The sequence below is a fragment of the Melitaea cinxia genome, chromosome 19 (assembly GCF_905220565.1).
Source record: "Melitaea cinxia chromosome 19, ilMelCinx1.1, whole genome shotgun sequence".
NCBI classification, from domain to species: domain Eukaryota; kingdom Metazoa; phylum Arthropoda; class Insecta; order Lepidoptera; family Nymphalidae; genus Melitaea; species Melitaea cinxia.
Window position 1 is genome coordinate 856,358 of NC_059412.1, and position 15,750 is coordinate 872,107.

The 15,750-nt window shown below is 33.6% G+C and overlaps 1 protein-coding gene across 1 annotated transcript; it reads right to left on the reverse strand.

Moving 5' to 3' along the window:
• Nucleotides 1-6,588: 6,588 nt before the first annotated feature.
• Nucleotides 6,589-8,134, reverse strand: LOC123662609 (protein mab-21). The gene has a single exon (XM_045597427.1). The coding sequence runs from the start codon at nucleotides 8,056-8,058 to the stop codon at nucleotides 6,961-6,963; it is 1,098 nt and encodes a 365-aa protein (XP_045453383.1). The 5' UTR covers nucleotides 8,059-8,134; the 3' UTR covers nucleotides 6,589-6,960.
• Nucleotides 8,135-15,750: the final 7,616 nt, after the last annotated feature.

Consider the following 15,750-nt stretch of genomic DNA (forward strand, 5'->3'; position numbering starts at 1 on the left):
AAATAAAACAAGATAAGAGTGTGCTTTATACCGCACGATTGAAGTAGAACTTCTTTAGCAATAGGCCTTCGTTGTGTCTACGAAACGTAACTGACTATGCGAGAAAGAAAATGTTTGCTGGCACGTCCTCTTGCTCTGTTCGCCTCGCCCGATCACACTTTTCGTAACGTTCTCGTCACGCATTCACCAGCTTACTCTCCAAGTCAGCTGTCCTAAAGAACTTTGACTTCAATAAAAAAAAAAATATATAACACATACTTACATAAAGTCTTCTTTCTTTTGTCACAAAATACACAACCAATCCTGTATTTTATCCATATATATCTTGACCTTTTCTCTGCTTGGGTATCTAAATATACAATAAAATAAAATACAAATATCCATCCCGAGCGGGAATCAAAGCCGCAAACCGTTGGTGTTTAGGCCTGTCTACACGCACCAACACACCAGAGCAGATGTTAAACCAAACTTTTTGACTTTATCTTAATTGATATAATAATGTATACATATTATTATTATTATTATATGATTTACTCAACTGTCACTACAATACGAATAAATAATAAACTCTAAACCAATGTCTACATTTAAATATTAGCACGATAGTGGTACGGTAATGGTGCCTTTACAGATGGTTGTATACCCCTGTATGTATCTTGCAGGTCAAAGAAAAGTATTATAACAAAATTACTGCCTCATATTTACCAAATACAGGCCGAAAGTTTTCAAAGTTCAAACTCAGTTCAAAAATACGCCGATTGTAAAGTGAATATGGAAAATATGATAGAATATAATATCATTAATGTCTTGAGAACCTTTATAAGTTTGAATTGAAAATTATGTAGGTGTTTTTACTTAAATGTATTTTACGTTCGACTAGCTTTACCCCGCGGTTTCACACGTTTTAATTTATGGAAAAAATAGCCTAGATAGAAGGCTATAGCCTACCTCGGTAAATGAGTTATACAACACAAACATAATTTTTCAATTCGAACTACTTAGATTGTATTTCTTGAGGTTACGCGTTTAGACAAACGTACAAACTTTTCAGGCTTATAATATTAGTATAGATAAGTTTTTGCAACGTTAAATGACCAATTTTTCAATTTAATTCTATGATAAATTTCTTTGGAATTACATCGATAACCTTAACCTTACATAACCATACCATAACCTTTTATTGAAATTAAATACGAAATAATCGAAATAGAAACAGCTGTATCAACATAATGTCCGTTACTCAATCCCGCTCAAGGTGTATTAATCGATTATCTTAATGTCGCGGAGAATCATCGTCCTTATCGGTGAATTTCTTTAAATACCCGCCGAGCTGCTCTATAAACATAATTAAATTCTAGTTCCACTCGTTCTAGTAAATGCTATGCAGCGCATTTCGCTATCTATATCGCCTCGTTTTATTCGTGTGTAATTCCGTATGTCTCCGTTATCAGTGTTATTGGGTGTATTTTAAAGGGTCCTCGGTTATTATCTGATTGTTTGTGGCCGGTGTTATCTTTATTTTAGTAGTGTAGCGTCTGTGTCCTCTCGTTTACTATATTTAGTGCGAAATTTGCGGACTTTATAACGCATTAACAAGATTTTTATTATTTATTTTTTTAAATCGGATACGAAGTATTTAATAAGGGTTTTATACGTTTTAACGGTTTTTTTAAATGTTTTTATGATGATACGAGAAGATAAACTCGGCGACGTCTTCAACAGTTTTTATTACAAAGTTAAATTATATTTTGGGAACCTAATTTTTTACTATCTTATATCTTTATTTCCCTATACTTTATACTTAAGTATGTATAATTACTAATTACAACACATGATTTTAGGAATTTCTCTTAAATGTTTAAATTGACCAAAAATATATATTTTTTAAAATATATTATACTGAATTAAAAAAAAATATTAGCTATTTCTATATTACGTAATCAATCATCTCCTGCCGACCTATTGAGTTTTATATTAACATAGCAAATCAGTTTCCGTCGCTGCCTCCCGACCGCTTTATTTGCTGTATAATATAATAGATAAATATCATTTAAATTTTAGATTTATACAATTTCAACTCGAGCAGATGATACGAAATAGATCGAGCGACGCGTTATCAGTAACGATGTTAAAAAGTGAAACCTAACGAAGAGACTTTCGTTTCATACGGATGATTTTATTATGTCACGCCTTAATAATACACTTTGAAAACCTTGATACAAATTTTTATTTAACTTGTTGGACATATGACTGTGTGTATGTGTTTAACATTAGTGTTATACCTATAAGAAATTACACGTATCCATTTCGTAGTTTGTTGTAAGATGATAAACAAATGTCGGCAAATTATCTTGTTTATAAATTTTAGTTTTTACCATCAAGACAACTATTTTATACTAATCACTATTTATTATGTATCATAGTTAGAACTCTCCTCTAGCATACCTACATCCGTGGTCTTATAGCTTAACAATTACGGAATTTTGTAGTAAATATAACTCAAGACGATTTTTTTAGAATTCCCAATTGATGTTTAGTAAACATACTTAAAGCTTAAAAAAATATTTACCTTCGTGGTCTTATAGCTTGACAAATATGGAATTTTGTAGTAAGTATAGCGCTGGAGGTATTTTTTTTTTTAGAATTTAAAACTGATGTTTAGTAAACATATTAAGCTTATAAAAAATATTTTTTGAAAAAATAATAAAAATAAAAACATTACTTCGAATTTATGCCGGTCAGTACGTAATATGAATTTAATTCATTAATGTATGTAAATTGGAAGTTTGTGTTAAAAAGGATTTAATAGCTAAAGCGTATTCGGTTCAAGATTATATCAATGATAAAGATGTTTGGATTTAGTGGCGCCACATTACATGCAGAAATTATACAAATTTTATAATAACACTTTTTTTATTCTAAAAAGTAACTATAATTTCTTGACGATTCCTCTCTGCAGAATGAATCGGTGGTTGCTTCACTTTTATTTGTTATTAATTAATTTAAAGTAATATAATATTTTGGTTTTTTAAATGATGATTCAAAAATGTTTTTGAAATTGAATTAAGTATTTTTTTATTTAATTTAGATTATTTTTAAAAGTAAATAACAGACTATTTATAGAGGTTTTTTATTGTTTCGTCAACAGAACATTCATACCGACCATTATAATATGACGTACACTGTGTAAATATATATAAAAGTACTTTCAAAATCCTTCTTAAGTACCTACGTTTGTAAGTATTCAATACGTCGATTTTAATAATTATTTATCTGTATATATACCTATAAATGACTTAGGGTTTTAATGTATAGGTTTTGGAAGTAAATTTTTGTTGTTTTATAGGATAGAGTATCTTTGCCTCCAAGCGATCTTTATTTTACCAGCTTCTATTTTAAATTAAAACCATGTTTATCTGCGCTATAATATTTTGCATATTTTACCTTTGAATGATCGAAGAAAATGTACACTATCTGAAGTTTAAAAAATAAACGTTCCCGATAAAATTTGAATAATTTAAACATTTCATATGTACACAAGATAGTTACTAGTGTCAAACCGATTCAAAATATTAAACGGAATAATTGTTCGCGATTATCATTAATATCGGTCTGTCCGACATTAAAAATAATCACGTTTCATTCCGCGATCGTTATTTCTGTGGAAATTGTAAACATTGCGCATATGCGGCGCTGAAAAATAGCATAATTTTAACGATATGTTAGTTTACTTTATACAACATGTCACGGGCAGCCATTCGCGTACACGGCCCGAGCACTCGAATAAACACATCGAATAATATCGGAACCTATAACGTTTTTTCTTCAAGTGTTCATAAATTTTAGGACAAAAGTTAAAAACAAGGCGTGTAGGCGGCTGTGTACCGACGGCTCGGCCGCGCTGGACACTCCGCCGCACAGCCGCTCACCGCTTCCAGCAATCCTCAACCTTACCTTCATAAAAATAAGGGCTACCCACGTCACAACTTGCAGGTGCACTGTACGCTTTATGCGGACGTCTTTAATTGTATCGCGTATTTGGAACGCGCTTGTTTCATTTAAATGTCCTTTATTTCTTTTTTCTTGAATCACTGGATCCTTGAGACGGGTCGCTGTACCTAGTCGTGTGTGTGGGTTCACTCAAATTTACGTGTTTTTATTTTAATTAAACGGATTGATTTGAAGGATTTGTTGCACTTGTTGGCGTAGAGTAAAGACTTATAGATGATATTTGGTCTGTTTAAGCCTTAAAAAGTTTTAGACACACAGTGACATAGTGGATCCAATATCAATCACTAATCAGAACTTTACAGATATTCTAATGATTTAAATGTACTTAATCTGTATGTTGATATGATACGTACCAATGCAAATATAATTAATGTAATGCATCCCCTCTCTAAGTAAAGACTTCACATTTTTAATAAAAAAATTGAAATATGTTGGCACTACTGTATCACAATAAAATTTCTTTTTTGGATGTTGAAAATAACAAATGAAAATATTCTTATCTTTTTAAAGGTTAAGCTTTTAAGTTTATAACAATCATATGCACTGCACATACAGTAGTTCAAAGAAACGAGTTACTTGTGCTATAGAGCCTGACGCTTCTGGTGTTTAAGATAAACTTATATTTATGATTACTGATAATGTGTGCTTTGAATACGTTATTTTACATATTATTTAAAGTATCCGAGTCGATGCGTTTCAAAGCGAGTTAGTTCAAAAATATTCCTAACATTTTAAAGTGAAGAATACAAAGTACCATTTAACGGTTTTACTTATCGATAAAATAGTTACATTTTAATGACTCTATTAATCCTTTGTTTCATCCATTATATTTGAACTTCTTTAAATCTCTAACAGTTTATTCACCTACATAATTACGTAATCATTATGTATTTTATTATCATTTGAATACTAAAACAATAGCGCATGATGTCTTTGCGAATTTATTATATTTGTAATTTTTTGTATTATGAGATCGTATTGGCTGATTTCAAATTCGTATTCTGATGAAAATCTTGTTTGATCAAAGTATTAAAAACCGGTTTCCTAAGAATGTCACCTAAATACTTTTAACCTTAGATATCGATAAATCATAAATATACCTTAATAATATGAATATTTATTAACATCACACGACAATATCATACACCATTTTACAAACGATTAAAATTATCGTTTAATAGAGTTAAACGCACTCGATCAAAGGAAACAATTTTACTTGCAATGTTGAAAACAATCCAATCTTCTATATCACAAATTAAAAAATTATTATTTAATATATATATATATATATATATATATATATTGTAAAAATATCAAATGTATATATTATAAACTGCTCTATTTGCTCTTAGCTACACAATTCCAATAATAATTTTCCGATGAAAATTATCCTATGTAATATTCTGAATATATAACCTACCTATAACCGTCTATATACTAAATTTTATAACAATTAGATTTTTTGTTTTTAAGTGAAAAACTAACAAACATACATCCATTTATTCTTCGTCTTTAGCGTTTATAATGTAAATATAATAGTATTCAAATGTATGTTTACAACAACGGTTAAAGCGCGTCGGGTATTATGCAATATACAGTAAGGAAACACGAGGCTGGTCATAGGTCGCGTCGCTTGCTCTGTTCTGTTTTGTGGCTTATAATTCACTCAATATAATTAAAAATGACTATAAATATACTATTATCTTATTAATGAATATATTAAGTGTATATGGACGATAGTCTTATTCAGTTGTCAGGTATCAAGTCGAAACCGCCGGCCGATTGATTGTGCATTTTACAGTATTAACATAATTACATATGTATTGAGCATGCTTCTAGCCAACTTTATTGCCTTAATAAATGACTTTATTATATTTATATAATAGATTGTGTCATCAGCAGAATTTATTCACGTACATTTTTCCTCTACCTAAAACTCTTTCATTACAAAGGTTGGTTGGTATGTATGCCAGGTGTGGCTCATAGTGTTACGAACAGTTGTGTAATAAAGTGTATAAATAAAGGATACCTTGTTGCTAGATGCACTTAGATAGTGGAGATATTTCTTGTATTCAATGTCGCTAGTTTTGCACCTAGCAGTTGCCCAAGTAACCTTTTGAATAGTACTATATTAATGAGTAGCTTAAGGCAAGTCCTCAGAAAATGTTTGAGAAATGATAATCCTGCGATAAAATTGCATGATATAAATACGATTTCTCGTTATTTTTAATTATTTATTGGGTTTTGATTTTCTAATACAAAGTTCCTATATATGTAAATAGTGTGACATATATAACATATAAAAAGTAATGCCATGGTTATAATAAAATAGCTATAAAATGTAAAGTTCAATGAATTAATATCATTAGGTTAAAGTGACTTTTATATGTTAATTGGACTGTTTTGATTTTGTATATTATTTTGTTAATTTAGTTCATATTAATAAGTTGGGCTGTAATTGAAATAATTTCTACTACTGTAAATAGATTTCCACTGTATCTACAATGTACATACGTAAAGTTATCAATAAACTATGGGTTATTATATCACAAAGAAGTGTAATAAAAAGAAAATGTATTGTTTTCCAAATATTTATTATAATATAGATTATACACCTACTTTAAAAGTTTTCAGTCAAATAAATACACGAATTTTCTTTTCCATCTAAATAAATATTACTAAAATTGTACAACAATTAAGCTATTTACATTATATCACAAATAATATTTGAAACGACCTAATAATTATTAGTATCACGTCTACTTACAGTTTGTTCGATCCACATGGAATATTGACATCGACAACTCGAACTAACGTCGTACCCATCACGCCCTTATCAGTAACTAACGCACGACTAATCCGATTATAAAAACTAAAATGACTCGAGAATATTAGCGGTACATCACTAGTTCACTCACTCACTAAGAATAAGGAATACTATCAAACAGTTCACAGCTTTTCGAAGGCCCTAGAATTCGTGAGCATCTCTCTCGTCAGTCGCCACACTTGCTTCGCGGCGTTCTCCATAGCCGTTGGAGACTTTCCCTTGAATAAGTCGACATGGGGTAGGAAGTAGTGCGGGCACCTTCGACACTGCAGCGAGGATATCAACTGTAGGAAGATCCCGTTTATCCTGTCACCGATAGCAGCCTCGTCCCATTCGTGTTCCCGGGGATGCTTTTCGCACTCGTACAGGAGCAGAGTCTTCATGTGGTAGCATGTAACCGGGTTCCCGGGTAGATCCAAATGACGATCTCTAATAGTTTTCAGTATGCTCAAACATTTCCGCCGACAACCGCCTTGCAAAAGACGATTCTCAGCTTCAAAGAAACTCAAAACCCATGCGTCGCCCTCCATCGCAGAATTTTTTCCTTGCAACGTTAGACACTCTTTGGACAGTAAGTCAAAACCTTCGGTTTTCACTTCCGCCACAATGTTAGGGTGAGGCCACGGTATCGTCGGTAAGGGCCAGTGAGCCGCCGACCTCGGCCATAGTCCTGCACATTTAAAAGCCGGAGTTATCTGCACTATGTATCGTTCCCGTATACGCAGCTTAACCTCGGTGGTCTCCGCGATCATTTTCACACAATCACGGTAGGAGCACTTGTCACAAGCCTGTGCTACCAAAGTCTGGAACCTCGACCTAATCTTTCGCGCCGATAAGTATCCTGAGGCGGTGATGAACTCGACCCACAGGGACATGGAGCGTTTCCTGCCATCGCTGAGCTTGAGCACGGCGCAGCCGGGAAGAGAGCCGTCGTCTACGAAGTTTAAAACGCCCATCTGATTCAGGTAGATAATGATTTCGAATTCGTGAGGTGACACCACCTCTAGACCGTCGAACCTGCCATTGTAGTCGGTGAGGGAGGATATAAATCTCGGCTCCTGCAATTCGACCTCCTTGAGAACGTCCTGCACTATCCTGCAGACTTCATGGATGGTTTTGGCGATTTGCGCCTTGCGGTTCGCAACGCGCTCGTTGTAGTACTTATTCATCTGGTAGACTAGCTTAGATTGCGCGGCCATCATTTCAGGTGGCACGAGCATGGTGGCTGGGTGCCTTCACCCGGTTCGCATCGTCCGGCGGCGGTGCACGCACGCGCACGGAACGCAGACGTTCTTAGACTGAGCCGTGTCGAGTCATCGGACGATGAAAGACAGTGTACGCCCATGGGGATGAACGATAGCGAATGAGCGGAGGGCGTCGCTTCTCGCTCATGCTTACGTGGGAACGCCTTTGCGTGAGCGGGACGGCACCAGCTCTCGGTTGAGGCGTCCGCGGGTTCTCAGCGGCTCCGTATTGATCTGCCTGAGGCCCCGCCTCGCACGAATAGGTATTCGGCGCGCTGAGGTCGAAGCGATCGTAATTACATGATCGGTTTAGAACGATCCTCGTTAATTCGGTAGCCCAACGAGCTCAGTGCCATTAACGGCAACATCTCCTCGGGAGTTTTTTTTCACGTTCTTAATTATAGCGGCTAATTTAATTCGAAGCTGACACGCCATGTCATAACTTTTGATATCTGATGAGTCGCTATTTGTAATTTGTCGCGTGTTTTTTCCATCTGTAATTCTTTAGTTATAGTGCGGATGTGCCGTCTCGTTATGTGCCGCATTATCGCATGTCCTATGAATGTTTTAGAATTTATACACTTACAATTATTTAAAGACTTTATTATTAATGCCTTAATTTAATTTGCACGTTATGTTAATGCTATTTAATTTTATACTGCAATGTTTACTTGCGAGCCTTATTAAATTTTTCGCGGTATTGTTACATTTTTATACGAGTATACTCAATAAATATTGTAAAAAAATGTTTGTTACGTTGTAATTAAAAGTGAAGGCAAATGTGTTTTAATAACGGAACAAGTCTCGCTTTTACTAAGTAAATATTTACTTGTATATACGAGGAAAAACTCTTAATTTTATCTCGAACATAACTCCAGCAATACAAAATCAATCATTATAGTGTTAATCGACTCGATGTATTTTATGCAACATGTTACTAATTTTGTACTAAAACAGAGTTTATATATTATTTTCAAAAGAGTAATTGATTCTTCTCTGCAGAATCTACATTCCGAATCGGTGGTCGCTTTACTTTTACAAAAATAATAATTTATTTTTAAAGTTTTAGTTTGTAAAATGACGATTCGAAAGTGCTCTTGGAGCCTATTTGAATAAAGCTGTTTTTGATTTTGGTTTTGATGAAATAAAGCGAGAGTCGATGTACGTTATTATAGTTTTATGTTTAATATTATCTTTTTCTAGTAAATTAATTATATAAATATAAAAAAATACATAGACAACAGTAATTTAAGACCACTTCTTCATACGAAATTACCTACATACCAACCTACTTTATCAGTTCATCATCAATTCAGCCTATCGCAGTCCACTACTGGACATAGGCCTCCACAAGTTCATGCCAAAAACACAACAACGACAGGCTGTAGGTACCAATAACTCGACGCGACTATGTAATAGTTAACACTAAAAAGGAAAAAAATAGATGATGAAATTACGTTCAAGTAAAAAAGCTATTAACCATTAAGCTTAGATTTTATTCAGCATAGTGTCGAAGTCGCTCCAATAGTTTTTATTTTTATTTTATTTGATATTAATACGAACTTAATATTCAACTCACGGTCGTAATACGAGTCTTATCCAGTTATAAATTCTGTAATCACTGACATCGATTTTATAACAAAAATATACGCGTGTCTTGTATTTTTGATTGCCTAAACTAATCCACTGCTAAGCCTCCGACTCAAGAGCAAAATAGGGAATGAATACCTATCACGGCGCTTTACGAAAGCGAGCTTAGTAGATATATATATAGTACCTACCTACATCCATACATAGATGCGAATAAGTATATGAATTTTTTTTGATACAACATCTCCCTTGAGCTGAGAATTCACACACCTATACAAAATTTGCTGAAAATCTTTTCATTTCAAGTTTTAATATAGGTATTAGATAGGTACATCTGTACCTATGTTTCATCATTGACTAGGTATCTTTATTTTATTCTAAGCTAGATGTATTCAACCACGTTAATTTAAGAAAAAAAAGGTACTAAAATATTATATAGCTTATAGCCTTCCTGAATAAATGGGCTATCTAACACTGAAAGAATTTTTCAAATCGGAGCAAAAGTTCCTGAAAAAAGCTCGTTGAAACATACAAACAAACAAACTCTTCATCTTTATAATATTATTATAGATTTTCTTTCAAAAAAGAACGCAACTTTACTTTTAACAATTTTTCATTTATTTCAAAACGTAAAACGTCTAACGACAAACAGAAGAACCCGACTTGGTGAATATTTTCCACCCATGCCACAACAAACAGACGCTCGGCAGATAGTCGCTAAGGGAATGCCTATTTCGGTAAGGATTGATGGCGCGGCGCTCCGTGATGGATGGCTCCAGCTCGCTTGATTTACGCGACGTTCACGGGATTCATGATGCCCTGGTACCTGGATGCTGGGGCATGCCTCCCGAATTAGACTATGTTGTTTATGGATCTAGTTGTATTTAGAGAGCTTTAAGCAAAAAGCGAGATTACTGACTTTACGACTGTAATAAAAGTTTCTTCGAGAATCGTAAAGATTACGAATAGTTATAACTTGAACTTGATTAGATAATTAGAATTTACATCGATAGAACTAATGAGTTTTATTGCGTTTTTAATCTTTATTCACTCTATTGATTAATAAATTAATGTAGGTAGGTATTTGAGAAAATGTTGTAGCAGGTAGGTAATATTGTTAAACGTTTTCATTATTTGTAAGATACAGTAATATCTCTTTTAGAGTTATTAAACTGGTAAAACAATTATTTTTGTTACAATTCGAAACATCCGAAGACGTTAAATGTTTAGTATTTTTGTTTCTCATGATTCGATATAGGACTGTATCTAAATATTGTGGATAGATTAGATATTATTTATAATAATTATTCAGTTGTCTAATAATACGATTCTCACAGTTTACTAATTTACCTAAACGAAAAATGTACAAGAAATGTTGTAACTTATTATACCTTTAAATATAGGTTCCTATTTATAATTGCTAGAGAAAAATGTGGGTATATACACGTTGATAGACATTCTAAATTCTTTTTATAAATATTACATTTTTCATCTAGGAAAGCTTCCATATTACATTTCCCATTCATGTAACTGTTAGCCGTCGGCGCGCATGCGCGTCTCCAAAATGGCGGCCGCATAGTCCCGCCCACTTCCGCCGGATGTCCGCCACCGCCCCGCGAAGCCTACCCTTTGAATAAATGTATTCCGTTGATGGGGTACCTTATCTTCACGGCGTAGATCTTTGAAAATGGCGTTACGTAAAAATTTGATTAAAAATTATTAACGATAAATATTTTCTAATATAAACAAATATTTGATGATCTTTAACACATCAATATCTTTTTCTTAAATTCACACTATGTAATCGATATAGAGAATGAAATTTTATTATTACGATTTAATTATTTTTCACATTATATAGGTACTTATTTATTAAGTAATTCTTAATGATTCTTCTTTATGACATCGACACACGACTATTTCCCCATCATAATTATAATTTTAAGATTTAATTATAATAATCTGTTCCAATGCGTACCTACATCACATTGAAACTGTTGCGGAATTTAAATGACTTGCGTTTTAACATTACAAGCTAAAACACTGGGTACGTTTTATCTCAAATTTCTACCAGAGAACCGTTTTCTTGGAAAATAGAATTATATCCAGAAAATTTTCTTAGATGTAATTCATTAACGCGTAGACATATTTTATTTATTATTTTTGTCAGAAAGGAGATATTGTAGAGATAGGTCTAGGTATGGTTCCGTAGTTCAGACCTTACAGTGTTTTTAAACCCTCAATATGTACAAGGACTGAATAAATTGACTACAATATATATACAGAATTATTAGAACGCACTTTAGCTGTCGTGTAAATTATTTTATATTGTAAATTATTTCAAATTTATTTTGTAATCAAAACGAACGCGATGGCATTGAAAATTGAGAAAATTGCACAGACTATAAAAAAATTTAGAGAACGTAATAATTATCAAAACTTTACGCGTTTGACATTTCGCAAGTCAGGATAACGACTACTAGATCAGCTAGTTGTTAATATTGCAAGCACCGCACACGTAATACAAACTCTTTTACAGATACCTCCTTTAACAACAATACTTAGTCTAATCTTAGATTGTTTATTTACAAAAACTTTTACTCTACCTACCTTATATAGACCTGCAAAATATTGATTTAATATAGATGATAGGTAATATACATAAATTATCGATTTGTTCTAGAGAGACTATGTACTGCCTATTCATTTTAATTTGTAATAGTATAAGATTCTAAGTATTACAAAAGTGCACATAGGAAAAATCGTATGCCGCCAATTTGTATGGAGACATTAACACTTTATAATTGTAAAAGAAATTTAGCTCGCGGTCATTGATAAAACATTGTCAAGTAATCTTAATTCGATTCGAGCTTATTATCTATCAAATAGAAAAAAATAACACGTAATCGACTCTACGGTAGAGCATCAAAATTATACCTACAAACCTTCACGTGAATACTTTTCTTTTAGAGGCAAACGTCAGTTTCAAAACACATTACTGTATAATGACGTTTTTATATTTTAAACTAGATTTAAAGAATAAAATATACAACTGTGTATACATTATTAGGTACAAGAAAACTTTTATAGTACAATGTTCAACACGAGACACGGAAACTTTAATCATTGTTAAAACAAAAATTCGCTTAGAGTTGTCAGTTTAAATTTACTTCATCGCCTTGCAATCCGTTTTTTTTTTTTTTCGTTTGTACGTCACGTCACCAGGACCGCCAGTGTCGCGTCGGTCAATATAACGTACATCCATCTCGAACTATTAAAATCGCGCCTATTAAACATACGGCTTTTAAGACGAATAATTTACGAGCGATACACCGATACACAACGCGCGACAATTATTAATAAATTCAAAAACGTTCTTATTACATATCACTGACTTATTAAACTGGCGACAAAAAAGAAATTAAATTTCATCAACGGACGCCTGTACCAACAGAATGACAGAGCACGTTGTAAAAGGAGTACGCGATGATATTTATGGTGTATTGAATTTGCTATCGTGTAGTATGAAAGATGGGTTCGGACGAACATCTGTCTTCCCCCACCGTCGGCGAACGACTGACGCCGCACCACCCCTTATGGGAAGAAGGGGGATAACGCCCCGCCCATTTGCTCCAAAACTCTGGAATACGAAGGGCCGACAACCAATTATCAGCTGCGACCTAAAGTCAACCTTATGCTATTAAAACAAAGTTTGTTCTCAAGATAACGTCGGCGGTACGCATGTATTAGGGTTGCGCGACAAGTAAGTTTTTTTCGATAATTATTTTTCTTGCAATGCGAAGATATTTCGGTGTGCCGTACAGTAATTGGATTCAGGCGTATAATGAACAACGCGCTCTACCGCCGAATATGTTTGTACAATGTTGGACTCTATCCCCTCAAGCTTGAGGTCAAATTGAGATGAAATGTTTTCAGTCGATGCATTTTTATATTCGTTAAGGTATGCGTCGATTGAGTCGTCCTGTCTCGTGTAATTATTATAAAGATTCCAGATAAAAGATACAAGGCTTTGTCTCTCGTGTTTTTTTGTTCGCACTATTAGCGGGCCTTTGTGCATTTAAACGAAACAAATTTAAATGGAATAATTCGACTCGATGTAGTTATAAAAAATACGGACAAAAAATATCGTAACGATTTTAATTGAATTTAGTACCTTGAACGAGACTTCTTTATTTTTTTTACTGCTAAAATTAAACACCTACTAACGAACATAAACTCTGGTGCATTTTGATGCTGTTTGGCCTTTTATTGTATTTTGTTTTGCAAATACAATACCTACCTTTTTGTTATAGGTATATGGGTATATTAAAATTATATCATATCTACCCACACGACAGCTTATATTTTGGGAATGACGTCCTGTATAACCTTAACTGAATAAAATAAATGAAACAATCCGGAAGCACGGTGGCGCCACCACACTAACACCGCCCATCTGCGCGCTCTACACGTGTTCCGAATTATACTAATTTCTGTATTGAGTTAGTCCGCTCCAAACGCACCGATTTATAATTATCTCCGCGTTCACATCCCTCACAATATTATGCTTATTAAAATGATTTTTAAATCGACTCTTTATTACTAACACATTTCGCCGCTCTTTCATATGACAGCTTGGCAATGATTAAACAACTCAATTTCGCTTTTAAGCTATATTTAAACATGCCGATGGAAGAATACTACTCTCCTCTCACTAGATGAAATTGGATAAATTTAAAGAAAAACTACCTAATAATAGGTAGTACCTAGTAGGTAGGTACTCATTACTCATTTTACTAGAATCGACAAACTATAACGTTGCAAAGACTCTGAGATCTGAGATGACAATCTATTGAAATTTACTAATGATAAATAATATAAAGAAAAATAAAGCCCATTATCCCATAAATGCATAAATCACAGATACCTACTTCGGCTATTTTCATCAAACGCCTACAATACCATACTGTCCAATATCTAACCGAGAATGTCCCATCTCCAAATAGTTCTATAAATAACAGTCGTAGCCAGTAAACAAGGAAACGTAATCACTGGTTCACACCGCTCGGTAGCGCGGCGCTATCTCAACAACGGTTGTTAATCTCAACTAGACCGTAAACCGTAACCGTAACGAAGGAACCTTATCTCGGAGCGCTTGTTCGCTTGTTGGTCGCGTCGCTCGCGCTCTGCGGCGATCGCGCGACAATTGTTTATTTATTGCCGATTGACGACTATTTAGTGTTTCCTTGATAAAACGCGCCCACTTTAAAGTTTACGCTATAGCGCGTTGTGACTAACAACTTGTGTTAAATGTTAAGGTTTTCTATTGATTTGTGTTTTAAGAACTACTTAGAAGGAATTACTATGATCTCGTATTACTTAGTTAATTTTAATTCGGTCTATTACCTATTACTAAAAATGTATTTTATGCATTAATAACGGAATATTCAAATTACTTGTCACCGAGAAAATAATAATATAAGTGAATTACAATGCCCTACTCTTTTAAATGCAATTATTTTATCATAAGTAAAATGACCGTAGCCTATAGTAAAGTTGTCGTAACTAATTTTAGCTTGTAATAGGGTATCCCAAAACGTTGTGCACCTATTAAGAACAGCAGTCAACAGATTAATAACGTCGTTAATTCAGTCGGTGATATTTCACATCGAGCGCTGTAAGGAAACTGTTAATCCGCGTTGATCCCGACATGACAGCGAACGTAAGACGATGCGCCTGCGCACATCCCGCGCGTAAATCTCCGATATCTGCGGTTTAATGTGACGGATTTTATGACGTTCCTAAGGGTGGCACAAAAAGTTGCGCAGAATTATTTATTATTGTAGCATAGGATACAAATGAAAAAAACTTATTTTTATTTTTAAATAGGAAAACGCTTTGATGCGGGATTGATATTGAATTAGAAATGAACTTTTTACTATTTTAGTGATTATTAAGTACTGAAGTTAAATGAAACTATTATATTTGTATATTTATTATTAAAATTATTCAGAATATATTATCATAACCATTTTTATGAGTAAAATAGTAAGTCAAATGATTTGTTTGTATACTAAA

Bases quoted from the DNA above. Each gene is read 5' to 3' on its own strand.
- LOC123662609 (XM_045597427.1), bottom strand. From the start codon at position 8,058: ATGCTCGTGCCACCTGAAATGATGGCCGCGCAATCTAAGCTAGTCTAC.